This window comes from Terrapene carolina, unplaced genomic scaffold (genome assembly GCF_002925995.2).
Source record: "Terrapene carolina triunguis isolate 2854851 unplaced genomic scaffold, T_m_triunguis-2.0 Scaffold132, whole genome shotgun sequence".
In the NCBI taxonomy this organism is placed as follows: Eukaryota; Metazoa; Chordata; order Testudines; family Emydidae; genus Terrapene; species Terrapene triunguis.
Window position 1 is genome coordinate 18,482,481 of NW_020664483.1, and position 27,877 is coordinate 18,510,357.

Genomic DNA, 27,877 nt, shown 5'->3' on the forward strand with positions numbered 1-27,877 from the left:
GAAGAGGTGGAGTGAGGGCAGGGCTTTGGGGGCAGAGTGGGAAGAGATGGAGCGAGGGCAGGGCCTTGGGGAAAGAGGCGGAGCAAGGGCCTTGGGGTGGGGCACTCACCAGGAAAAATAAAAGTCAGCGCCCGTGCTCTAAATACCTTACCTCTCTTATGGAAGCCCATCTCATTCCCCCACTCTTGCTCACCCTCACACATCTCCATGCATCCACCCATATTCTCACCTAAAGGGCTTGGAAATATTACCAGATACCTACTAGTCAGAGAATTATACTTGCTAGCTACTGGCCAGTACAAAAGATGAATGGGTGGGAACTGGCCTGGGGTAATACTGTGGTAAGAGACCAATCTCCCCACAGCTGCCAGGGAAGAGGAGGATGCTGGAATTTCTACCAAGATACTGTCTCTGGCTCCTTTTAATGGCTCTTTCATATCAGTCTCTAGCTACTAGATGTCAGATAAATGTGAAACTCTCTGAAAATCCTTGGTTGGATGGGGTCTCCACTACTCTAACAATATCTTTGTTTTTGAGTAATCCCTCTCAGTGAATAGCTCCATTGCCTACTTTGGCTCACAAAGTTCCCAAGCAGCATTAGGGTGAAGTTGACTTTAATTCTTGCCACTTTCACAACTGCCCACAGGATTCTGAATAGCAACAGACACAACAGACGAGACTGGTTAGCTTTTACTGTGCTGCATCTTGGGAAAGCTCTGAGCAACAGCAGAAACACTGCACTTGGACTGTACATTTGCAGATTTAGAAGACTGCACTGCATCAGTTTACATGCGGTTCATGTTTATAATGGTTAGACGTGTGAGGCCTGATTCACCTCTTGTTTATGCTATTTTAAATCAGAAATAAGGCCACTGGTAGTCAGTGTAAGACTAGTGGAAGGGGGGAGGGGGAGAGACCCATTTTTTTAAATAAAAATTTACTTTCCACAGAAATTGATCAGATTTACCCAAGAAAGCCTCCTATTCACCATGAGCACGTGGATTTTTAAGACCTGCTGCAAATCACTGCCAAGAAAAAAAAATTATACCTGGTAAGCGCTATCTTGCATTGAGGTGGTTTTCATAGCTTGACTTTTCATACACTCTGCTCTACTAGCAAAACTCCATGCCCGTAGGAAATGATGAAGAGCAATAGCCAGGAGAGCTGAAAACAAAGATCTGCGTGAGCTTCGATGTTGTTGGTAAACATATTTTATGATATTTCAGTGGGATTTTCAGTCATTTATGCACTTTTCAAATCACACCCAATAATTCTGACGCACAAGGAATTACATGCAATATCCCCATTAAAAATAACATCAGTAATATTCATGAGTAGGGCCTGGAACTTAGGCACCTATGTACCTTTGCGTACCTGGGCCTAGGTAATTTGCTGAACATCACACAGCAACTCAACTGCAGATTAAGGTATAAGAATCTAGAATTCCTAAGCCCTGGTCTACACTACGAGTTTAGGTCAAATTTAGCAGCGTTACCTCAATTTAACCCTCCACCTGTCCACATGACGAAGCCATTTTTTTTTACTTAAAGGGCTCTTAAAATCGATTTTTGTACTCTTCCCCCGAAGAGGGGATTAGCGCTGAAATCGACCTTGCCGGGTCGAATTTGGGGTAGTGTGGGGTAGTGTGGTCGCAATTCGATGGTATTAGCCTCCGGGAGCTATCCCAGAGTGCTCCATTGTGACCGCTCTGGACAGCACTCTCAATTCCGATGCACTGGCCAGGTAGACAGGAAAAGGCCCGTGAACTTTTGAATCTCATTTCCTGTTTGGCCAGCGTGGCAATCTGAAGGTGAATGCAAATCTCATCAGCAAAGGTGACCATGATGGAGTCCCAGAATCGCAAAAGAGCCCCAGCATGGACCGAACGGGAGGTACAGGATCTGATCGCTGTATGGGGAGACAAATCCGTGCTATCAGAACTCTGTTCCAAAAGACGAAATGCCCAAACATTTGAAAAAATCTCCAAGGGCATGAAGGACAGAGGCTATAACAGGGACCCGCAGCAGTGCCACATGAAACTTAAGGAGCTGAGGCAAGCCTACCAAAAAACCAGAGAGGCAAACGGCCACTCCAGGTCAGAGCCTCAGACATGCCGCTTCTATGATGAGCTGCATGCCATTCTAGGAGGTGCCCCTACAACTACCCCACCCTCGTGCTTTGACTCCGTCAATGAAGTAGCATGCAACAGGGATGCGGGTTTTGGGGACGAGGAAGATGAGGAGGAGGAGGTTGAAGATAGCTCACAGCAAGCAAGTGAGGAAACCGTTTTCCCCAACAGCTAGGAACTGTTTCTCATCCTGGACCTGGAGTCAGTACACCCCAAACCCACCCAAGGCTGCCTCCCAGACCCACCAGGCGGAGAAGGGACCTTTCGTGAAGTGTACCTTTGTAAATATTATACATGGTTTAAAAGCAAGCGTGTTTAATGATTAATTTGCCCTGGCATTCGCAGCCGGTACAGCTACTGCAAAAGTCTGTTAACGTGTCTGGGGATGGAGCAGAAATCCTCCAGGGACATCTCCATAAAGCTCTCCTGGATGTACTCCCAAAGCCTTTGCAAAAGGTTTCTGGGGAGGGCAGCCTTATTCTGTCCTCCATGGTAAGACACTTTACCACGCCAGGCCAGTAGCACGTAGTCTGGAATCACTGCATAACACAGCGTATGGTCCCGGTGTTTGCTGGCATTCAAACAACATCCGTTCTTTATCTCTCTGTGTTATCCTCAGGAGAGTGATATCATTCATGGTCACCTGGTTGAAATAAGGTGATTTTATTAAGGGGACATTCAGAGGTGCCCGTTCCTGCTGGGCTGTTTGCCTGTGGCTGAACAGAAATGTTCCCCGCTGTTAGCTACGCGGTCGGGGGGAGGGGTGAAGCGATCTTCCCAGAGAATTGTGTGTGTGTGGAGGGGTTAGTTGGGTTTGTGCTGCACATTAACCCGAAAACCGCAGCCGCTCCTTTTAAATTGCCAACCCATTTTAAATAGTCTACCCATTGTTCTCTAAAATGTGTCTTTTTAACTACCACTCTCCCTTTTTTTTCCCTCCACCAGCTGCAAATGTTTCAACGCTCACACTATCTTCTCCTTCCCAGAGGCTAGCGAAGATTAGAAGGCGAAAAAAACGCACTCGCGATGAAATGTTCTCTGAGCTCATGCAGTCCTCCCGCACTGAAAGAGCCCAGTAGAATGCGTGGAGGCAGACAGTGTCAGAGTACAGGAAAGCACAATATGAATGCGAGGACAGGTGGCAGGCTGAAGATGATAGGTGGCGTCAGCTTGGTGACAGAAGGCAAGAGTCAGTGCTGAGGCTACTGGAGGAACAAACTGATATGCTCGGGCGTATGGTTGAGGTTCAGGAAAGGCAGCATGAGCACAGACCGCCGCTACAGCCCCTGTGTAACCAACCACCCTCCTCCCCAAGTTCCATAGCCTCCTCACCCAGACGCCCAAGAACGCAGTGGGGGGGGGGGCCTCCAGGCACCCAGCCACTCCACCCCAGAGGATTGCCCAAGCAACAGAAAGCTGGCATTCAATAAGTTTTAAAGTGCAGTGTGGCCTTGTCCTTCCCTCCTCTCCCACCCCACCCGGTGCTTCCCTCCTCCCCCACCCCCCACCCCGGGCTACCTTGGTAGTTATCCCCCTATTTGTGTGATGAATTAATAAAGAATGCATGAATGTGAAGCAACAATGACTTTATTGCCTCTGCAAGCGGTGATCTAAGGGGGGAGGGGAGGGTGGTTAGCTTACAGGGAAGTAGAGTGAACCAAGGGGGGAGGGTGTTTCATCAAGGAGAAACAAACAGAACTTTCACACCGTAGCCTGGCCAGTCATGAAACTGGTTTTCAAAGCTTCTCTGATGCGCAGCGCTTCCTGGTGTGCTCTTCTAATCGCCCTGGTGTCTGGCTGCACATAATCAGCAGCCAGGCGATTTGCCTCAACCTCCCACCCTGCCATAAACGTCTCTCCCTTACTCTCACAGAGACTGTGGAGCACACAGCAAGCAGCAATAACAATGGGAATATTGGTTTGGCTGAGGTCTGAGCGAGTCAGTAAAGTGCGCCAGCGACCCTTTAAAAGTCCAAATGCACATTCTACCACCATTCTATACTTGCACAGCCTATAGTTGAAAAGCTCCTGACTACTGTCCAGGCTGCCTGTGTACGGCTTCATGAGCCATGGCATTAAGGGATAGGCTGGGTCTCCAAGCATAACTACAGGCATTTCAACATCCCCAACGGTTATTTTCTGGTCTGGAAAGAAAGTCCCTTGCTGCAGCTTTTGAAACAGACTAGAGTTCCTGAAGATGCGAGCGTCATGTACCTTTCCCGGCCATCCCACGTTGATGTTGGTGAAACGTCCCTTGTGATCCACCAGTGCTTGCAGCACCATTGAAAAGTACCTCTTTCGGTTTATGTACTTGCTGCCTTGGTGCTCCGGTGCCAAGATAGGGATATGGGTTCTGTCTATCGCCCCACCACAGTTAGGGAATCCCATTGCAGCAAAGCCATCCACTATGACCTGCACATTTCCCAGAGTCACTACCCTTGATATCAGCAGCTCTTTGACTGCATTGGCTACTTGAATCACAGCAGCTCCCACAGTACATTTGCCCACTCCAAATCGATGCCCAACTGACCGGTAGCTGTCTGGCGTTGCAAGCTTCCACAGGGCTATTGCCACTCGCTTGTGAACTGTGAGGGCTGCTCTCATCTTGGTATTCTTGCGCTTCAGGGCAGGGGAAAGCAAGTCACAAAGTTCCATGAAAGTGCCCTTACGCATGCAAAAGTTTTGCAGCCACTGGGAATCATCCCAGACATGCAACACTATGCGGTCCCACCAGTCTGTGCTTGTTTCCCGGGCCCAGAATTGGCATTTCATAGCATGAACCTGCCCCATTAACACCATGATGTCCATATTGCTGGGACCCGTACTTTGAGAGAAGTCTGTGTCCATGTCCTCATCACTCTCGTCACCGCGCTGCTGTCACCTCCTCACCTGGTTTTGCTTTTGCAGGTTCTGGTTCTGCATATACTGCAGGATAATGCGTGTGGTGTTTACAGTGCTCATAATTGCGGCGGTGATCTCAGCGGGCTCCATGCTTGCCATGCTATGGCGTCTGCACTGAAAAAAGGTGCGAAACGATTGTCTGCCATTGCTCTGACGGAGGGAGGGGCGACGGCTTACAGGGAATTAAAATCAACAAAAGGGGTAGGTTTGGTTTACATCAAGGAGAAACACACACAACTGTCACACAGAATGGCCCCCTCAAGGATTGAACTCAAAACCCTGGGTTTAGCAGGCCAATGCTGAAACCACTGAGCTATCCCTCCCCCCACTAGTCAAAGAGGGAGGGAGGAGCAAATGAATACAAATGAATACAAAACAAATCTGGTCTCTTTCTTATTTTGATCCACTCCATCTCTCTTTTATACATCTTAGGCTGGCAGCAGACGGTGCAGTATGACTGCTAGCCATCATCGTCTCCTGGCTGCTCGCCAGAAGACGGTGCAGTACGACTGCCAGCCATTGTCGTCTCCTGGCTGCTCGCCAGAAGATGGTGCAGTACGACTGCTAGCCATCCTCATCTCCTGGCTGCTCGCCAGAAAACGATGCAGTACGACTGCAGGCAGGACTGAATCTCCATGAGACGAAACTTAAAAAGAGAATGACCTGGAGTCACTCCCATTTATGTCCAGGTGCCCCTGACAGACCTCACCGAGGTCTGCCGGGAGCACCCATGTCTGCCCAGGCGCCCCTGACCGACCTCACTGAGGTCGACTAAAAGAGCACCCAGGAGACAACGATGGCTACCAGTCGTAATGCACAGTCTGCTGCCAAAAGGCAATGAGCTGCTGCTGTGTAGTAATGCAGTGCCACGTTTGCCAGCACCCAGGAGACGTACAGTGACAGTGAGCTGAGCGGGCTCCATGCTTGCCATGGTATGGCGTCTGCACGGGTAAGCCAGGAAATAAGGCTCGAAACGATTGTCTGCCGTTGCTTTCACAGGGTGAGGCCCTGACGGCATGTACCCAGAACCACCCGCGACAATGTTTTTGACCCATCAGGCATTGGGAGCTCAACCCAGAATTCCAATGGGCAGCGGAGACTGCGGGAACTGTGGGATAGCTACCACAGTGCAACGCTCCGGAAGTCGACGCTAGCCTTGGTACTGTGGACGCACTCCGCCGAGTTAATGGTCTTAATGGTCTTGGAGTGGGGACACACACAATCGACTGTATAAAATCGCTTTCTAAAAAACCGACTTCTATAAATTCAACCTAATTTCGTAGTGTAGACATACCCTAAGTGTCTGCTCTAATTACTAGATATTTTAGCTTGTTAGTTCTTTGGGGGCAGGAACTGTCATTTATTATGTGTATGTACTGTGCCTAGCAAAATGAAGCCCCAAGCCAGCTGAGGCCTCTAGGCACTACCATAATATAAGTTAAATAATAGACCCTGCTGCCTCTAGGAATAAAGGGAAAAGACTGGATATGCCTTTAGAAGCATTAGTATCTTTTCCACAGGCTTTGCTAAAAATGGATTATTAAAATGCTTTGTTTAAATGCTTGACCTTCCTTGCCTGTACAATATCACAAACTGAAATAAACAAGATTTAAATGCCAAAATCCATTGACACTCTGCTGGGAGAACAAAATATATAAAAAAACTTACAGGACAATCTAAAATATCATTTTAAAATGCTGTGAGGAAAAATTGCTTCAACAGCTACTCCTGCTGAAGACACTCACAACAGACCATCTGACAGGAAGAACACTGATCAAAAATGATCAGCCAAATTCACTGTTGGAGTAAGGGGGTGCAGTATCGTTTATTTCAATGAACTTAGCCAATGTTTCCGTATGTTATAAATTGTTGAGATCAGGGCCATCCCTAGCTATTCTGGGGCCCTACACAGCCCCCCCGTGGGGGGGGCTGGCCTCCACGGGGGGGGAGGGGCTGGCTTGGGGGGGCAGGGAGGAACCACCCCCCAGCACTCACCGGTGGCACGGCTGGGGTTGAGTCCCTGCACTTCCTGCCGCCGGTGAGTGCAGGCCTGGCCCTGCTGCAGTCCTCAGGGGCAGGAAGAGGCGGGGCTGGGACGGAGCAGGGCGGGGGCTTTGGTGAAGGGGTGGAGTGGGAGCGGGGCTGGGGTGGACCAGGGGCGGGAAGAGGCGGGGTTGGGGCAGAGCAGGGCAGGGGCGGAGCAGGGTGGGGGCTTTGGGGGAGGGGGGGAGGGGGGGCAGGGCGGGGGGGGGGCGGGGGCGGGAGGAGGTGGGGCAGGGGCTGGAGCAGCACGCAGCTGCGCAGGGCACCAGGAAATTTGGTGCCCCAAGTTTCCTGGTGCCCTACGCAGCTGCGTACTTTGCATATGGGTAAGGACAGCCCTGGTTGAGATGACACATGGTACAGACTGTTGGGGGATGAATGAGGTTAAAACACTGACATTATTAGAGTGCTCTCACTGGGAGTAATATATCAATTTCAGCACATATATATTTATAGACTCGAAACCCAAGAATGTGGCAGCTATTCACTTGGGTCAGTATAGTTTAAAGGAAAAGGTAGGATATTTTTACAATGATAAGAAAAACATATGGCCACAACTGACAGTTTAAGGGACTCTGTTAGAACAATTTCCCTCTATCTAATTTGCCTTATAACTACACTAAATCCTACAATAATTGCTCTCATTTAAGTATTTACTGAATCTGGATTCCCTTGATGATTTTTTGTTTGATTGTTTTTGTGTGTCTAGAAACTGTCTCTACACTGATTTCTGGATAACCCCTACAGATTCTAGAAAGTGCTTGGTAGATTTCCATAACTGCGGGCAGATGCCTATTGCCCTCTGTAACAGGACCCATTTCACTTCTAAGTTACCATCCTATATTACTAGGGCCCAGATCTGCAAAGGTACTTAGGTTCTTAAACTCCAGATGTAGGCACCTGTAGTGAGTCGGTGCGGCTCCCTGGCGCCCCGGAGGGGGAAGAGCCCATCCGGAGGCCGCAGTGGGCGGAGCCAGGGAGCTCTGAGCCCGCCCCTCAGGGGGTCAGGCGGCGACCCGCAAGTATAAAGGCTGGCCCTCAGAACTCAGTCAGGCCCCAGCCGCTGAAGAGACCAGACGTCTCCAGCCCAGCTCGGGGTTGGGAAACCTCTGCGGCCCAGGGCGGCCGCTGGGAGCCGCCGGGCCCGCCCTGCACCCGCTACCCAGAGGAGCCGCCGGGCCTGCCCTGCACCCACCACCCAGAGGAGCCGCCGAGCCCGCCCTGCGCCCGCTACCCAGAGGAGCCGCCGGGCTTGCCCTGCGCCCGCTACCCGGAGGAGTTGCCGGACTTGCCGAACGACGCCTGGCCTGACGAACCCATGGTCCAGGATCCCCCCGAGGTCGACACCGGCCCCCAGGTAGGCCCAGAGGGGGAGGTAGGAAGTAGCCCGGGGGCAGCCGACCCTAGTCTGGCTGCAGCATTGCCAGAGCCTATGTCAGTGTGTTGCGGCCAGGATCCCCACTGACTAAGCAGTGGGCCTTCTGCCGCTGCTAGGGCCCCGGGCTGGGACGCAGTGGAGTGGGAGGGCCTGCATCCCCCCTGCCACCCAACCCGTGGGTGGCAGTCTCCCCCTCTCCCAGGCCTGTTGAGGCTTAGTTTATACTGTTGCTCAGCCCTGCCTGAGGGCCTGAGCGCCTGCCCCAGCGTTTGTTGCCCTGACCTAGGGCCTGGGCCTCAATTCTTTATACAGTTGCTCAGCCCTGACTGAGGGCCTGAGCGCCTGCCCCAGCGTTTGTTGCCCCGCCCTGACCTAGGGCCTGGGCCTAAATACTTTATACTGTTGCTCAGCCCTGACTGAGGGTCTGAGCCCTGACATAACATTGGTGTCCGCCCGAAGCTCGGGTCGGGCTTATCGTGTCTCTCAGGACAGCGAGGACCGACGGGGAAACCTGGCCGCCGGACAGAGTGCCCAGCCCCGGTGTGTAGTGAGTCGGTGTGGCTCCCCATCGCCCGGAGAGGGTCGAGCCCCGGCAAACTCTTGTACAGTACCTAAGTTCCATTTTTAGGCACCACTGTGATCCATAAAAAACCTCTCAACCACCTCCTAATACTGTAGGTGTCTGCATTGCAATTAAACACCTGCAGGTGGCCCAAGTCAGCTGACTTGGGCTCACAGGGCTCGGGCTGTGGGGCTGTAAAACTGTGGTGTAGACACTAGGGCTCAGGCTGGAGCCTGGGTTTTGAGACCCTCCCACCTTGCAGGTCCCAGAGCTCAAGCACCAGCCCAAGCTTGAATGTCTACACTGCAATTTTGCAGCCCTGTAGCCCAAGCCCGGAAACCCTGAGTCAGCTAACACAGGCCAGCCACAGGTGTTTAATTTCAATGTAGACATACCCTATATTTCTGCTATAAAAGTTTCCCAGGTACCTATATTTCTTCCTCTGCTGCTTCACTTTAGGCATCCAGACGCCTACCTCACACCTAAGACCTACTGCAATCCACAAACTAGGGGAACATAAGTTTTCCTCCACCTATCTTTCCCACGGGCCCCAGCCCAGTGTACAGCTTCTGAGCACCCCCAACTTCACACAAAACAGACATTGGGGGAAAGGGGCAGGTGCTCCCTCATAGCCCAGTGGCTAGGGTACCTGCCCCAAATGTGGGAGACCCCAGTTCTTTTACCACCTCTAGCAGGTGAGAAGGGATTTCAGCTAGAGCTTTCTACTTCTCAGATGAGTGCTCCAACTACTGAACAGCCTGAATGGGGGGGAATGATCTCAATCTCTTTTGTTGAAGCTTTTTCAGTTTAACTGAATAATTAAATCTTAATTGGGCCATAGACAGTATGAGAGTCACTCAACACTCCAGTAGAAAGTCCGTATTCTCAGCAGGCAGAGGGAGGAATTGAACTGGGGGATTGACCTACTTTCTGGGTGAGGGCCCTAACCATTGGGCTACAGGCTAGCAGCAAGGACTCCCTCCCAGCCATCATGTGTGGAGTTAAGTAAGTGCCTAACTCCATCTCCCAAGAAACAGCTTAGGTGCCTAAGCCACCTGACTCCAGGAGAGGGGTTCCAGCCGTGAATCGCCTGGACTTCGGCACCTAATTCCATGAGAGGGGTGGGCTTAGCATGCACAAACACACCTCTCATTGGCATTCCCCACTGGCTAGCTGAGACATCTCCCCTCCTAACATGCTGGTTTAGTGGCTCACAGTCTAACCCCCCTCTCTCCCCATTTATTGTACAGGGAACCTAAGCTTTGTGGATTCCATTGTTATTCCAGTGATTTCCTAGACACTTACAAGTTAAGTGCTGCATCACCTAAATCGCTTTGGGGATCTATGCCTCGCTGTTTGGTGGTATATTTATTCCATACAGGGAACAGCAGGGAGAGCATTCAATCTCCTGTCTCTGAGTAGGAGAAAGGACCATAGCTACATGCCCTAATGACAAGGACTGTAGGGGAACCGAACCTGGAAGGAAGTCTAACTGGACCCAGCTGTGGCTAATTAGGAAATTCCCCAGCATATTATAAGTGTGCTTAGAGAAGTTTGGCCTGTGCTGCTCTCTTGGGGCAGGTCTACACTACCCACCTGAATCGGCGGGTAGAAATCGATCTTTCGGGGATCGAATTATCGCGTCACATCGGGACGCGACAATCGATCCCCGAATCGACGCTTCTACTCCACCAGTGGAGGTAGGAGTAAGCACCGTCGACGGGGGAGCCGCGGAAGTCGATTTGCTGCCGTCCTCACAGCGGGGTAAGTCAGCTCCGATAAGTCGAATTCAGCTACGCTATTCGCGTAGCTGAATTTGCGTATCTTAAATCGACCGCCCCCCATAGTGAGGACGTAGCCTTGGTGTAGGACAGGGGTCTCCAAACTATGGCCCGCGGATCCGGCCCTCCAACCAACAGGGGAGAAGCGAACAGCTGAGTAGGCACCCCGAGCAGGCAGGGGGAGGGGCTGCCGGCAGCAGCTCACAGGGGGCGGCAGCACAGCTGAGCTGTGCAGAGGGGTGAGTGCCTCTGGGAGCCAGTGTCCCCCAAAAGGGGGGCCAATTTAGGGGAGAGTCGTTGCTGCAGCCGAGCAGGTACAGGGAGAAGCAAACAGGCAGACTGCAGCTGAGTAGGCACACGGAGCAGGCAGGGGGAGGGGGGGCGGCAGCACAGCTGAGCTGTGCGGAGGGGTGAGTGCCCCCGGGAGCCAGTGTCCCCCCAAAAGGGGGGCCAACTTAAGGGAGAGTTGCTGCTGCAGCCGAGCAGGCCCGGACCCCTGCCTTAGAGTAAAAATACAAGCCAGATGCTTAATTACATCTCCAATAAATTGAGTAAAGAAGATGGAAATTAACAATTTCATAATGGTTACATTTTAACTACAGCACTAATAGAACCAAATAGTATTTGTATGATGCAAATGTGTGTTTTTAGAAATAAAATAAAAAAAAGTGAAATGATTTTTAATGTATTGACAAATATTTTGTGTGATTTCACAGTACCTGCATCGATTAACTTTTATACCTGATTTAGAGAATTTAATGCAACACTGACACAGTAGAGTAGTGTTGTTTTGTTAATGATTTTGCGTATATTTGCATATATTTAATTTCTTTCACAGTTGCTTCGGCCCGCGAAGCCCCTTCAAAAATCTAATATGGCCCTTGTCTCATAAAGTTTGGAGATCCCTGGTGTAGGAAGCAGGTTATGCTAATTGACACCTCTCCCCAAATATACCACTACAGGAAAGCTATATTTATGAGCACATTTGTTAATGCCATTGATAACATCTGATGAAGTGGGTTATCATGTTATAGCCCACCAAAGTTTATGCCCAAATAAATTTGTTAGTCTCTAAGGTGCCACGAGAACTCCTTGTTGTTTTTGCTGATACCAGAGAGAAGGCTAAGAGGGATTTGGGGGGGTTGGTGGTTCAGATTGGGGGGGGAAATGCTAAATATTTGGCTAGCAAATAGAGATCATTCCTTTTAAATAGAGTTTCTAGAATGTAGACAGCCTTCTGGTGGGCTACTTAGTCATGTGTTTGGCTAATTTAACTTACAAGCCACACTGATAAAATCCTTTTGGGTTCTTAATTTAAAACTGCCAAAACCTGGCCCTGTTGCCTGCTTGGTGTGGGGCCCAGACCTGCTCTGTGGCTATAGTGTGCCTAGCGGTCCCAGAAGGGGCCTCACTCACCCTGGGACTGCTCTCTGGCTGTCACAATCTGTCCCTTTTGGAGCGGGAGGGGTGCTGAGTCTGTAACTCCACTGTTAACTCTTGTGACTTTATCACAAATCTAGTGATATTTAGTGTTTTTCTTGAAGCCCCAGCTTCCAGAGTCATGTAATTAGCTGAGGATATCAGCTCTGATGGGGGCAGGGGGAAGACATGGAACAAAGCTTGAAAACTTGACCCCTATGAACTCTACAGTCTCAAAACCAGAAGGCCAATATAAAAAATCTAAATTGTATTTTTTTTAAACTGTTATGATTTTTAGGCCAATGTCATCATGATCCTTGAAGGGTGGGGGTTAACAATGCTCTAACTCTGCCCCACCTCTCAGCAAGAGGCTGAATGTGCACAGTGCTCCTGATTTGGGGAGTGGTGGCTAATCTCCAAAACTGGGTAACAGCCTCCTTTAAAGGAGCCATGTGCTCCTTAATCTCCAATTACTCCAGCTGTCACCCGGGAAAGGGACAGAAATTATCAGGGTTTAAAAGGAATCACGAGAAGGGATGACATAAACCCAAACTATGGCCCCTGCCCATAAAAGGAAACAAGACTATCTAGGGAAAGGACCACTAGTGTGGGGATCTGACTGCTGCTTATCTTTCTCTGCCATGGCAGCTGAACAGAGTTGCTGCAGTAACCCCAGGGGCATTGCATGAAGAAGAGGGAGGGAGTGAGTGACAGGCCGAGCTGGTATTGGGAGGAGCCAACACTCTTCTCTGAGGGATTCCGGCTGCTCTACACTTCTCCCAAACTGTTCAGGATTAGTGAGGCTAATGTAGAGCTAGGTTCTATGGCAGTAAATCCTCGCAAAATTCTACTTGCCCAGCTTGTCCAGACTGAATAATTTTTGTTTTAATGAGTGAGTAAAATATTAGCTTTTCACTACCATCATGGTAAGGGTGGATGGGTGGGTGACTTCTGCCTGCACTGAAAAATCTCATCACAATTTTGCCAGGCTGATGTGCCTCCCTACTCTCATGGAACCACTGGCTAGGATTTAGCCCTCTGGCTGCAGGAAGTCGTGAAATGCTTGATTTTACCTATTAGGTAGGGTTTAGGAAGTTGGGGGACTGGTACCACACCAAACTATGGCTTGTCTGACTACTGACAGGGTGGCCTATTATATGAAATGTGTTTCTAGCGGACTAATGTCTACATTACAAAAAGTATAACCACAGCTGCAGTGATACTAATTAGCCTGCAAAGAGGCAAAGGACTGAATGAACACGGAGGCTGAACTGCCCACTCAGAGACTACTCATTCTGGGTCAGGACTGAGGTACATTGGCAAGGCAGTATGGTGAAACTTACACTGCAGCTACTCTGCTCTATCTGTTGTGTGGGTCAAACTGGCACCCTTCACAACACTAAAAGTCACTCTAAAAACACCTCAAATATACTTTGTACACACTTGTAAGTCAAAATGCTCCTGAGTAAAATATGATCACTCCTGTATGGACATGTTTTCAAATAAATCAGAGTAATTTTGTTTTCCACCCTAGTTATAAACCCCTGCGCTCTGGGGATTATAACAGAAAGGTTGACAGACTTTACTACTGCCAAACGAATGGCATCACTATTATATGATACTAATACGATAAGACTGAAACTTGATAACAGTGTGACTTTCATGCATTTGAATGAGAATACTGTTACTGCCATGTACATCTAATTTAAAACACCAACAGTTAAACTGACAATTTCCACTTCATTTTTCTGGAAAGGTCCACAAAAAATGCTTCACATGAGAAGTAGCACAGGTCTATTTATAGTCAAAACAGCTGTTTTTTACACTCCAGGTCATGGCCTCAGGACTGCTCCAACTCCTGTTTGTGCCTGAATAGCCTGTGTACAGAGTTACCTTGTGATGGACTGAAATGTGAAGCCTCTTTCCCAAACAGCGAAATTGTTGGGTTATTTTTTTTTCACTTTGTACAAACACCTTTTATATGAACACAGATTTAATGCTGATCTTTTACCATTTGGACAGGGTCTGTTGCCTCTTGGTAGGATCAGAGTTTCAGACCCTGTCTTGGCTTGCTTTGAAAAACAAAAAGTACAGAAGAAGCTTTTCACCGTCTAGTCCACAGCTGCTTTCCCCTCCATATCCTTCCTAAAATTCACATTAAACTAAACAAACCATACAATAAGCAAAGGCCTCCAGCTAAAGCTAGTTCATCCAGATAATATGCCAGCTCCTCATGTATATACTGATACGCATGCTATAGGATTCTGCTCTAATCACCCATACACCTAGCTACAGCAAACACATTTTCTATTACTTCTTCTTGTGTAGTTACCAGTGTATAACAACACTGCAATGAACACCTTTCTATAGTCATTCTGCACCAAACACGTGCTTTGAAATCCTTAGATGGAGGACACTATAAAGGCAAAGCACTGTGCACTATTATTAATAAAATGCAGTATCTATGTAAATGTAAATGTACATTAATGTACTTTTAAAGAAAGTCTAAAACATTAATATAGTTTGCATATGAATATTTAAAATATTTCCACTGTAAAGAAGATCTATAAAAATGCTGAAAACTAGGTCTGCCATTGCAATATTCACTCTTTTTCATTTTCTCTTTATTTGTTCTTAAACATGAAAAAGCTAATATATTATTTTTAAAATAATTTTATTAAAACATTAAAACATTTACTCTAACAAGGATTCACATCCAGGAACAATCTTAACTGAGAAGTTCCAAACTTTTGCATGCTTAAATTTTCTTAACTGTAATGTTCTTTCACAGCTATTTTTACATGTTGGAAACAAATTAACAAACTTTTTTGTGAGAAAGTATGAGATGTATATATAAACCTTCAATTTAGTTTCATGGTTACTTATTTCTCTTTGAAGCAATTTCATTCACTGTTTCCCTTCTGAAACCCCTATCCTGACACCAGTGTCATCCCTATATTGCGAACCAACAGATATTAGGGGCTTTGCAGGTCAGCTTCTCAGTGGAGAAGAAATCAGTAACATAGATTCTGAATAGATTCTAAATTTAACTTGTTTTATTTACACACACACACACACCAGTCCAGGAACAAAGATGGTCAAACAGCATGCAGGGCAATCCCTTCCTTCCGGAATTTTAATCCAACATCAGTGCCCAGTTCCCAGGAAGCAACTTTGACTCAAGAATAGATTCTAATCAGAGACCAAAGAAGAGAACAAATTCTCATGCTGCTCACACAGCTCCCTCTCCAAGGACCACTGCCTCTACATAGAACCCTGCATAACCCAAAACGAACAATAATACAGCATGTCTTCCAAGTCTAAACATTCACCCACATGTTAAGGAAAAAAGCTTGGAAGACTGTAACACTGCCAGCTGGTGATGCCCGCTATAACAATAAGTTATTAAATTCCATGGGCTAAATCCTGTCCTGAAATGAAATGGGATTGCATTGAATATGTCGGGAAAGAATTTGGCCCTATTTGTGATGTATTTTTCACACACTGGACCAACCATGCACGTTCAGCATGAATTACTTGTTTAATATTAAGGGACACTAGAAGTCTAAATACTAAGATGGGTGAACTTGACTGTCTGGCTTTAATTGAGGATATAATAGGCATCATGGAAACTTGGTGGAATGAGGATAATCAATGGGACACAGTAATACCAGGGTACAAAATACATAGGAATGACAGAGTAAGTTACATGGTGGGGGAGTGGCACTATATGTGAAAGAAAGAATAGGGTCAAATAAAGTAAAAATCTTAAATGAATCAAATTGTACCATAGGATCTCTATGGACAGAAAGTCCATGCTTCAACAATAACAGTATAGCAGTAGAAACATACTACTGACCACCTGACCAGCCTGGTGACAGTAACTGTGAAATGCTCAGATAGATTAGAGAGATTACAAAGGCAGAAAACCCAATAATAAAGAGGAATTTCAACTACCCTCATATTGATTGGGTATATATGTCATTTCAGAAAGGGATGCCGAGATAAAATTTCTCAACCTATTAATTAATTTGGACCAGTTTTTCTTGAAATCTACAAGAAGAGAGACAATTCTTGATTTAGTCCTAAATGGAACATAGGATCTGTCCAAGAGGTGAATATAGCTGAACCACTTGGTAATAGCGAACATAATGTAATTAAATATAACATCCTCGGGGGGGGGGGGGGAGGGGCGAGACCAAAGAAACCAACCACAGTAACATTTAACTTCAAAAAGGGGAACTACACAAAAATAAGGAAGCTAGTTAAACAAAAATTAAAAGGAACAGTCACAAGGGTGAAATGCCTGCAAACTGCATGGAGACTACAGTAACTCCTCACTTAAAGTCTCATAGACTCATAGACTTTAAGGTCAGAAGGGACCATTATGGTCATCTAGTCTGACCTCCCGCATGATGCAGGCCACAAAAGCTGACCCACCCAATTTCCCTTATCTCAGCTGTTGAAGTCTCCAGATCGTGATTTAAAGACTTCAAGTCGCAGAGAATCCTCCAGCTTGCGACCCCTGCCCTATGCTGCGGAGGAAGGCGAAAAACCTCCAGGGCCTCTGCCAATCTACCCTGGAGGAAAATTCCTTCCCGACCCCAAATATGGCGATCAGTAGAACCCCGAGCATACAGGCAAGATTCTCCAGCCGGACCCACATTTTACCAGCGATGGCACGTTATTGCCTAATTGACTAAAATCATGTTATCCCATCAAATCATTCCCTCCATAAACTTATCTAGCCTAATCTTGAAGCCAGACAGGTCTTTCGCCCCCACTGTTTCCCTCGGAAGGCTGTTCCAGAATTTCACCCCTCTGACGGTTACAAACCTTCGTCTAATTTCAAGCCTAAACTTCCCCACGGCCAGTTTATATCCATTCGTTCTCGTGTCCACATTAGTACTGAGCTGAAATAATTCCTCTCCCTCCCTGGTATTTATCCCTTTGATATATTTAAAGAGAGCAATCATATCCCCCCTCAGCCTTCTTTTGGTTAGGCTAAACAAACCAAGCTCCTCGAGTCTCCTTTCATAGGAAAGGTTTTCCATTCCTCGGATCAACCTAGTGGCTCTTCTCTGTACCCGTTCCAGTTTGAGTTCATCCTTTTTAAACATGGGAGACCAGAACTGCACACAGTACTCCAAATGAGGTCTCACCAGCGCCTTGTATAACGGAAGCAGCACCTCCTTGTCCCTACTAGAAATACCTCGCCTAATGCATCCCAAGATCGCATTAGCTTTTTTCACAGCCACGTCACATTGCCGGCTCATAGTCATCCTGCGATCAACCAGGACTCCGAGGTCCTTCTCCTCCTCCGTCACTTCCAACCGATGCGTCCCCAGCTTATAACTAAAATTCTTGTTAGTCATCCCTAAATGCATCACCTTACACTTCTCACTATTAAATCTCATCCTATTATTATTACTCCCCGTTAACGTTGTTTTGTTGTGACGTTGCTGATCAATTAGAGAACATGCTCGTTTACAGTTGTGCAATGCTCCCTTATAAAGTTGATTGGCAGCCGCCTGCTTTATCCACTGCTTGCAGAAAGAGCAGCCGGTTGGAGCTAGCTGGTGGGGGCTTGGAACCAGGGTGGACCGGCAGCCCCCCATCAGCTCCCCATTCCCCTAAGTTCCCTGTGTGGCAGCCACCCAGCTGTCCGGCAGTTCAGCTGTCCCTCCCCCCACTGCCATGTGCTGCTCCTGCCCTCTGCCTTGGAGCTGCTCCCGGGAGCCTCCTGCTTGCTGTGCGGGGGGGGGGGGAGAAAGGGGCAAATATCAGGGTCCCCTCTGCTCCTGCCCACCACTTACCCCATCTCCATAGAGCGGGGGGGTGGAGGGGACACGACAGGGCTCAGGACGGAGGGAGCTTGCAGGCAGCAGCTGCTGTCTCAACTTCCTGATCTACAGGGGGAGGGATAGCTCAGTGGTTTGAGCACTGGCATGCTAAACCCAGCATCATGAGTTCAATCCTTGAGGGAGCCATTTAGGGATCTGGGGCAAAAATCAGTCTGGGGATTGATCCTGCTTTGAGCAGGGGGTCGGATTAGATGACCTCCTGAGGTCCCTTCCAACCTTGACATTCTATGAGTTTACTTAAAAACTTGGAGTGGGGTCAGCATACTTAAAGGGGCAATGCACATTTCTCTCTCACACAGTGTGTGTGTGTGTCTCTGTCTCTGTCTGCCATGCTGTCTCCCCTCTCTCCACTCATGCTGCCTTGTAGAGTATGAGGCTACATTAACAACAATGTGTTAACCCTTGAGGGCTCAGCCAAGTTCTAGTTCATCATTTAGCAGTAAGGCATTCCCTGGGAAATATCCCACCCTCTGACTCCACCACCTCAACCAAGCTTCACAATCATCATTGCTGTGTACAATATTAAATTATTTGTTTAAAACTTATACTGTGTATACATATATATAATATAGTATTTTGTCTGGTGAAAAAAATTTCCCTGGAACCTAACCCCCGCATTTACATTAATTCTTATGGGAAAATTGGATTAGCATCGTTTTGCTTAAAGTCACATTTTTCAGGAACATAACTACAATGTTAAGCAAGGAGTTACTGTACTTAAAAATACTATAATAGAGTCTCAAACTAACTGTATACCCCAAATGTAAAAAACAACAACTGTAAGAAGACAAAAAAGTGCCATCAGGGCTAAACTGTTAAGAGGCAAAAAGAGATCCTTTAAAAACTGGAAGTCAAATACTAATGAGTAAAATACAGAAAGGAGCATAAATTCTGGCAAATCAAGTGTAAAAGTATAATTAGGCAGGCCAAAAAAGAATTAGAAAAGCATCTAGCAAAAGATACAGAAATGAACAGCAAAAAAAAATTTTAAATACATCAGAAGTAGGAAGCTTGACAAGGAGTCAGTGAGGCCTCTGGACAATAAAGATGTTAAAGGAACACTCAAGGAAGACAAGGTCATTGCAGACAAGCTAAATGAATTCTTTGCATCAGTTTTCACTGCAGAAGATGTGAGGAAGATCCCCACACCCAAGCCATTCTTTTTCTGTGACAAATCTGAGGAACTTTCCCAGACTGAGATGTCAGAGATGGTTTAGGACCAAATTGATAAATTAAACTGTAATAAGTCACCAGGACCAGATGGTATCACCCAAAAGTTCTGAAGGAACTCAAATATGAAATTGAAGAACTCCTAACTGTGGTATGTAACCTATCACTTAAATCAGCCTATACACCAGATGACTGGAGGATAGCTAACATCAATCCAATTTTTAAAAAAGGTTCTAGAGGTGATCCTGACAATTACAGGCCAGTAAACCTAACTTCAGTACCAGGCAAACTGGTTGAAATTATAGTAAAGAACGGAATTACCAGACACATAGATAAACACAATACGCTGGGGGAGAGTCAACACTGGTAAGGTATGATTTCCCTTTACAAAAGCAATCTATTAGAATTCTTTGAGGGTGTCAACAAGCTGTGGACAAGGGTGATCCAGTTGATAATGTCAACTTTCAGAAAGCCTTTGACAAGGTCCTTTACCAAAGGCTCTTAAGCAAACTAATCAAGCAAACTAAGCATTCATGGGATCAGAGGGAAGGTCTTCTCATGGATCAGTAACTGGTTAAAAGATAGGAAACAAAGAGCAGGAGTAAGTGGTCAGTTTTCACAATGGAGAGAGGTAAATACCTTGGTCCCCTAAGGATCTGTACTGGGACCTGTGCTGTTCAACATATTCATAAATGATCTGGAAAAGGGGCTGAACAGTGAGATGGCAAAATTTGCACGCAATACAATTACTCAAGATAGTTAAGTCCAAAAGTGATCAGGGATATGAAACAGCTTCCATAAGATTAAAAAGACTGGAACTATCCAGCTTATAAAGGAGACCATTGAGGGGGCACATGGTAGAAGTCTATAAAATCATGAATTCCAGGTGGGCCTTGAGTGGGCCTGATTGGTATATAAGGGCAGTCAGCAGCGAACCAGCTGAGCGGCGAACAGCAGAGGCTAACAGAGGGAGTTTGCCTGGGAGTTCGCCTGGGGGGAGCTCACTGAGGCTTTCATCTGCAGGTTTCTCTGAGTAGTTCCTGCAACAGCTGAGGAAGCTCTTAAGAGGAAGGTGATATGGAAGGTGAGCGATCAGCTGTTGTAACCTGCACAGGTTGTGCCATGTTTGTCTTTCTTCCACAGGACAGAAGCGACTTTGTCTGTACAAAGTGCAAGCTGGTCTCCATTTTGGAAGAGAAGGTTCGAGGTCTGGAGAAACGAGTATCGACTCTGCGTTGCATAAGGGAAAATGAAGATTTCCTGGACAGACATCAGGAGATGCTTCTACGGCCACAATGTTCTGAAGATTCAGAGCAGCCGCAGCAGGGACAGAAGGATGGTGAAGAAGTTTGGCAGCATGTGACCTCCAGAAGGAGAAAGAGGAGCGTCCATGTACCAGCAATAGAGATACAGGTGAGCAATCGTTTCCATGTTCTCTCTACAGGTACTAATGCAGAGAGTGGACTAGATGACCCATCTGAGGGAAGGGAGCAGAAGGAGACTCCACCAATTGGAAGGCAAAAGATGCACTGTCCTAGGGATGGGGGTTCCACTACCACCATTCTCAGGAGGAGGAGGAGGGTGGTGGTGGTCGGGGACTCCCTCCTCAGGGGGACCGAGTCATCTATCTGCCGCCCCGACCGGGAAAACCGAGAGGTCTGCTGCTTGCCAGGAGCTAGGATACACGATGTGACGGAGAGACTGCCGAGACTCATCAAGCCCTCGGATCGCTACCCCTTCCTGCTTCTCCACGTGGGCACCAATGATACTGCCAAGAATGACCTTGAGCGGATCACTGCAGACTACGTGGCTCTGGGAAGAAGGATAAAGGAGTTTGAGGCGCAAGTGGTGTTCTCGTCCATCCTCCCTGTGCAAGGAAAAGGCCTGGATAGAGACCGTCGAATCGTGGAAGTCAACGAATGGCTACGCAGGTGGTGTCGGAGAGAAGGCTTTGGATTCTTCGACCATGGGATGGTGTTCCAAGGAGGAGGACTGCTAGGCAGAGACGGGCTCCACCTAATGAAGAGAGGGAAGAGCATCTTCGCCAGCATGCTGGCTAACCTAGTGAGGAGGGCTTTAAACTAGGTTCACCGGGAGAAGGAGACCAAAGCCCTGAGGTAAGTGGGGAAATGGGATCCTGGGAGGAAGCACAAGCAGGAGAGAGCAAGAGGGGAGGACTCCTGTCTCATACTGAGAAAGAGGGACGATCGATGAGTTATCTTAAGTGCCTATACACAAATGCAAGAAGCCTGGGAAACAAGCAGGGAGAACTGGAAGTCCTGGCACAGTCAGGGAACTATGATGCGATTGGAATAACAGAGACTTGGTGGGATAACTCACATGACTGGAGTACTGTCATGGATGGATATAAACTGTTCAGGAAGGACAGGCAGGGCAGAAAAGGTGGGGGAGTTGCGTTGTATGTAAGAGAGGAGTATGACTGCTCAGAGCTCCGGTATGAAACTGCAGAAAAACCTGAGAGTCTCTAGATAAAGTTGAGAATTGTGAGCAACAAGGGTGATGTCGTGGTCGGAGTCTGCTATAGACCACCAGACCAGGGGGATGAGGTGGACGAGGCTTTCTTCTGGCAACTAGCAGAAGTTGCTAGATCGCAGGCCCTGGTTCTCATGGGAGACTTTAATCACCCTGATATCTGCTGGGAGAGCAATACAGCAGTGCACAGACAATCCAGGAAGTTTTTGGAAAGTGTAGGGGACAATTTCCTGGTGCAAGTGCTGGAGGAACCAACTAGGGGCAGAGCTTTTCTTGACCTGCTGCTCACAAACAGGGAAGAATTAGTAGGGGAAGCAAAAGTGGATGGGAACCTGGGAGGCAGTGACCATGAGATGGTCGAGTTCAGGATCCTGACACAAGGAAGAAAGGAGAGCAGTAGAATACGGACCCTGGACTTCAGAAAAGCAGACTGACTCCCTCAGGGAACTGATGGGCAGGATCCCCTGGGAGAATAACATGAAGGGCAAAGGGGTCCAGGAGAGCTGGTTGTATTTTAAAGAATCCTTATTGCGGTTGCAGGAACAAACCATCCCGATATGTAGAAAGAATAGTAAATATGGCAGGCAACCAGCTTGGCTAAACAGTGAAATCCTTGCTGATCTTAAACGCAAAAAAGAAGCTTACAAGAAGTGGAAGATTGGACAAATGACCAGGGAGGAGTATAAAAATATTGCTCAGGCATGCAGAAGTGAGATCAGGAAGGCCAAATCGCACTTGGAGTTGCAGCTAGCAAGAGATGTTAAGAGTAACAAGAAGGGTTTCTTCAGGTATGTTAGCAACAAGAAGAAAGTCAAGGAAAGTGTGGGCCCCTTACTGAATGAGGGAGGCAACCTAGTGACCGAGGATGTGGAAAAAGCTAATGTACTCAATGATTTTTTTGCCTCTGTCTTCACGAACAAGGTCAGCTCCCAGACTACTGCACTGAGCAGCACAGTATGGGGAGAAGGTGACCAGCCCTCTGTGGAGAAAGAAGTGGTTCGGGACTATATAGAAAAACTGAACGTGCACAAGTCCATGGGGCCGGATGCGCTGCATCCGAGGGTGCTGAAGGAGTTGGCGGATGAGATTGCAGAGCCATTAGCCATTATTTTTGAAAACTCATGGCAATCGGGGGAGGTCCCGGATGACTGGAAAAAGGCTAATGTAGTGCCTATCTTTAAAAAAGGGAAGAAGGAGGATCCGGGGAACTACAGGCCAGTCAGCCTCACCTCAGTACCCTGGAAAAATCATGGAGTAGGTCCTCAAGGAATCAATTATGAAACACTTAGAGGAGAGGAAAGTGATCAGGAACAGTCAGCATGGATTCACCAAGGGCAAGTCATGCCTGACTAACCTAATTGCCTTCTATGATGAAATAACTGGCTCTGTGGATGAGGGGAAAGCAATGGATGTGTTATTCCTTGACTTTAGCAAAGCTTTTGATACAGTCTCCCACAGTATTCTTGCCGTCAACTTAAAGAAGTATGGGCTGGATGAATGGACTGTAAGGTGGATAGAAAGCTGGCTAGATCGTCGGGCTCAACGGGTAGTGATCAATGGCTCCATGTCTAGTTGGCAGCCGGTTTCAAGCAGAGTGCCCCAAGGGTCGGTCCTGGGGCCGGTTTTGTTTAATATCTTTATTAATGATCTGGAGGATGGTGTGGACTGCACTTTCAGCAAGTTTGCAGATGACACTAAACTGGGAGGCGTGGTAGATACACTAGAGGGTAGGGATCGGGTACAGAGGGACCTAGACAAATTAGAGGATTGGGCCAAAAAAAACCTGATGAGGTTCAACAAGGACAAGTGCAGAGTCCTGCACTTAGGATGGAAGAATCCCATGCACTGCTACAGACTAGGGACCGAATGGCTGGGTAGCAGTTCTGCAGAAAAGGACCTAGGATCACAGTGGACGAGAAGCTGGAGATGAGTCAACAGTGTGCTCTTGTTGCCAAGAAGGCTAACGGCATTTTGGGCTGTATAAGTAGGGGCATTGCCAGCAGATCGAGGAACGTGATCGTTCCCCTTTATTCGACATTGGTGAGGCCTCATCTGGAATACTGTGTCCAGTTTTGGGCCCCACACTACAAGAAGGATGTGGAAAAATTGGAAAGAGTCCAGCGGAGGGCAACAAAAATGATTAGGGATCTGGAGCACATGACTTATGAGGAGAGGCTGAGGGAACTGGGATTGTTTAGTCTCCAGAAGAGACGAATGAGGGGGGATTTGATAGCTGCTTTCAACTACCTGAGGGGGGGTTCCAAAGAGGATGGAGCTCGGCTGTTCTCAGTGGTGGCAGATGACAGAACAAGAAGCAATGGTCTCAAGTTGCAGTGGGGGGAGGTCTAGGTTGGATATTAGGAAAAACTTTTTCACTAGGAGGGTGGTGAAGCACTGGAATGCGTTACCTAGGGAGGTGGTAGAGTCTCCTTCTTTGGAGGTTTTTAAGGCCTGGCTTGACAAAGCCCTGGCTGGGATGATTTAGTTGGGAATTGGGCCTGCTTTGAGCAGGGGGTTGGACTAGATGACCTCCTGAGGTCCCTTCCAACCCTGATATTCTATGATTCTATGAATTGTATGGAAAAAGTGAATAGGAAAGTGTTATTTATTAGGACTGTCAAGCAATTAAAAATTAATCACGATTAATAGCACAATTAAAAAAATTAATTGTGATTAATTGCACTGTTAAATAATAATATAATACTATTTACATATTTTGGATGTTTTCTACATTTTCAAATATACTGATTTCAATTACAGCACAGAATACATAGTGTACAGTATTCACTTTATATTTATTTTTTATTACAAGTTGTGACGAAGTGGGAATGTTCTTAATGTTTTCTCTGAATACTGTGTGGGTGCCTCAGTTTCCCCTATGCATTTCTTAGGTATCTAGGTGGGGGGATCAGGGTGTATGATTGTTGCAGAGCCCAAGAAGGCCCCTGTGATACTGTCTGCACAGAGAATGGCCGGCACTCTGTCTCCTGGCAACTAATGGCCTGGGCCCCTCCTCTACAAAGGTGCCAACTAAAGGTGTTGGAGAACAAAAAGATCAGGTGACCTCCTGGCCCCAGAAAGAGACAAAGGCCAGAGAGGAGGGGCTGGAGAGTCTCAGTTTGGAGCTGGCTGGGAAGACGGAGGGGAGCCCAGACGGGGCTCTGGCCTCCCTGGGGCCCCCCAAGTGCACCTAACTGAGAGGGTCCTGTTGTCTGTACCTGCAAGACCTGTCTTGGACTGTGTTCCTGTCGTCTAAATAAACCTTCTGTTTTACTGGCTGGCTGAGAGTCATGGTGAATCGCAGGAAGCTGGGGATGCAGGTCCTTGTCTCCCCCAAACTCCGTGACACAAGTATTTGCACTGTAAAAAAACCCAAAAGAAATAGTATTTTTCAATTCACCTAATACAAGTACTGTAGTGTAATCTCTTTATCATGAAAGTTGAACTTACAAATGTAGAATTATGTACAAAATAACCTGCATTCAAAAATAAAACATTGTAAAATTTTAGAGCCTGTCCACTCAGCAGATAATGCTGCCCGCTTTTGTTTACAATGTCACCTGAAAGTGAGAACAAGTGTTCTCATGGCACTGTTGAAGCCAGCGTCGCAAGATATTTACATGCCAGATGCACTAAAGATTCATATGTCCCTTCATGCTTCAACCACCATTCCAGGGGACATGCGTCCATGCTGATAACGGGTTCTGCTCGATAAACAATCCAAAGCAGTGCAGACAGACACATGTTCATTTTCAATATCTGAGTCAGATGCCACCAGCAGAAGGTTGGTTTTCTTTTTTGGTGGTTGGGTTTTGTAGTTTCTCCATCGGAGTGTTGCTCTTTTAAGACTTCTGAAAGCATACTCCACACCTCATCCCTCTCAGATTTTGGAAGGCACTTCAGATTCTTAAAACTTGGCTAGTGCTGTAGCTATATTTAAAATCTCACACTGGTATCTTCTTTGCGTTTTGTGAAATCTGCAGTGAAAGTGTTCTTAAAAGGAACAACATGTGCTGGGTCATTATCCGAGACTGCTATAACATGAAATATATGGCAGAATGCAGATAAAACAGAGCAGGGGACATACAATTCTCCCCCAAAGAGTTCAGTCACAAATTTAATTAACACATTTTTTTAACAAGCGTCATCAGCATGAAAGCATGTCCTCTGGAATGGTGGCCGAAGCATGAAAGGGCATATGAATGTTTAGCATATCTGGCATGTAAATACCTTTCAATACCGGCTACAAAAGTGCCATGCAAATGCCTGTTCTCACTTTCTGGTGACACTGTAAATAAGAAGAGGGCATCATTATCTCCTGTAAATGTAAACAAACTTGTTTGTCTTAGCTATTGGCTGAACAAGAAGTAGGACTGAATGGACTTGTAGGCGCTGAAGTTTTACAGTTTTGTTTTTCTGAGTCTAGTTATGTAACAAACAAAAAAATCTACAATTGTGAGTTGCACTTTCATAACAAAGAGATTGCACTACAGTACTTGTATGAGGCAAACTGAAAAATACTATTTCTTTTATCATTTTTACAGTGCAAATATTTGTAATAAAAATAATATACACTTTGATTTCAATTACAACACAAAATACAATATATATGAAAATGTAGAAAAACATCCAAAATATTTAATAAATGTCAATTGGTATTCTATTGTTTAACAATGCGATTAAAACTGTGATTAATCACGATTACTTTTTTTAATCGCGATTCACCTTTTTGAGTCAATTGCATGAGTTAATTGTGATTAATTGACAGCCCTATTATTTACCTCTTCACATAACACAAGAACTAGGTGTCACTCAATGAAATTAATAGGCAGAAAGTTTAAAAAAAACAAAAGGAAATACTTCTCCACACAGTGCACAGTCACCTGTGTAACTCATTGCCATGGGATGTTGTGAAGGCCAAAAGTATAACTGGGTTCAAAAAAGATTGATAAGTTCATGGAGGATAGGTCCATCAATGGATATTAGCCAAGATGGTCAGGGACACAACCCCGTGCTCCAGGTGTCCCTAAACCTCCAACTGCCAGAAGCTGGGACTGGAGAACAGGGAATGGATCACTTGAAATTGCCCTGTTCTGTTCATTCCTTCTGAAGCACTGGCCACTGTCAGAAGACAGAATACTGGGCTAGGTGGACCATTGGTCTGATTCAGTATGGCCATTCTTATGTTCTTATGTTTTTCTGAACCAATAAAACAGAAAATAAGAAAAATAAAATCTGCAAGAGAGAGCAAAGTGTGTTTCTCCTCTGCTACATTCTGGCTTCACAAAATGGCAGCTGCCTCTACAGACAACAGACTCCTAGGTATTTAAAGGTGTAAGATGCAAATAATAGAACTGTAATAGTTTCACATGCATGTGGAAGATGGCTCTATGGAAAACTATAAAAAGCTCTACAAAGAAGCATCTAACCTTACTTAAATAATCTATTCAAGTATTTTAAATGCAAGTATTTACCACAGGTAGCTTATATGTTACTTATCTTTTTGTTAGCAGACAAAAGAATTACAAAAGGGGGGTGTGACGGGTTAGATCCCAGAACCCCCCTTGGGAGCTGCCAGCCGATGTGCCAAAACTACCCCTGCTTCTGCTTTCCTTGCCAGCTCGGGAACCCAGCACCCTGTCTTGCTGAGCCAGACATTCCCGTCTGCTCCAACAAAGACCCAGGGTCTGAATTACTTGCCCCAAAAGCTGCAGGTTTACCTGAAAGCAGCTAACAGAAGTGTTCTTGTCTTTAACACCCAGATGCCCAACTCCCAATGGGGTCTAAACCCAAATAAATCCATTTTACCCTGTGTAAAGCTTATGCAGGGTAAACTCATAAATTGTTCGCCCTCTATAACACTGATAGAGAGACAGTCGGATGTGAAGGTATAAATCAACAACCATGTTGCGGCTCTGTAGATATCCTGGATTGGTATCTGCGCAAGGAACGCTACTGACAAAGCCTGGGCTCTCATGGAATGAGTGGTCATGATGGCTGGAGCCAGAACCTTCACCTGTGCGTAGTAAACTCGGATACAGGCAGTTATCCAGGATGAGATTCTTTGGGATGACACCAGTAGCCCTCTCATCCTTTCCACTATTACTAAACAGAGTTGTGTGGACTTGCAGAAGGGCT

At 46.7% G+C, this 27,877-nt stretch overlaps 1 protein-coding gene across 1 annotated transcript in view; it reads right to left on the reverse strand.

The window, feature by feature from the left end:
* LOC112110828 overlaps positions 1-27,877 on the reverse strand; it is an 85,001-nt gene that overhangs the window by 35,486 nt on the left and 21,638 nt on the right. The window contains exon 3 of the mRNA XM_029911896.1: positions 1,049-1,164. Coding sequence (XP_029767756.1) covers positions 1,049-1,099 — 51 coding nt within the window. The 5' untranslated portion in view covers positions 1,100-1,164. The remainder of the gene's footprint in view (positions 1-1,048; positions 1,165-27,877) is intronic.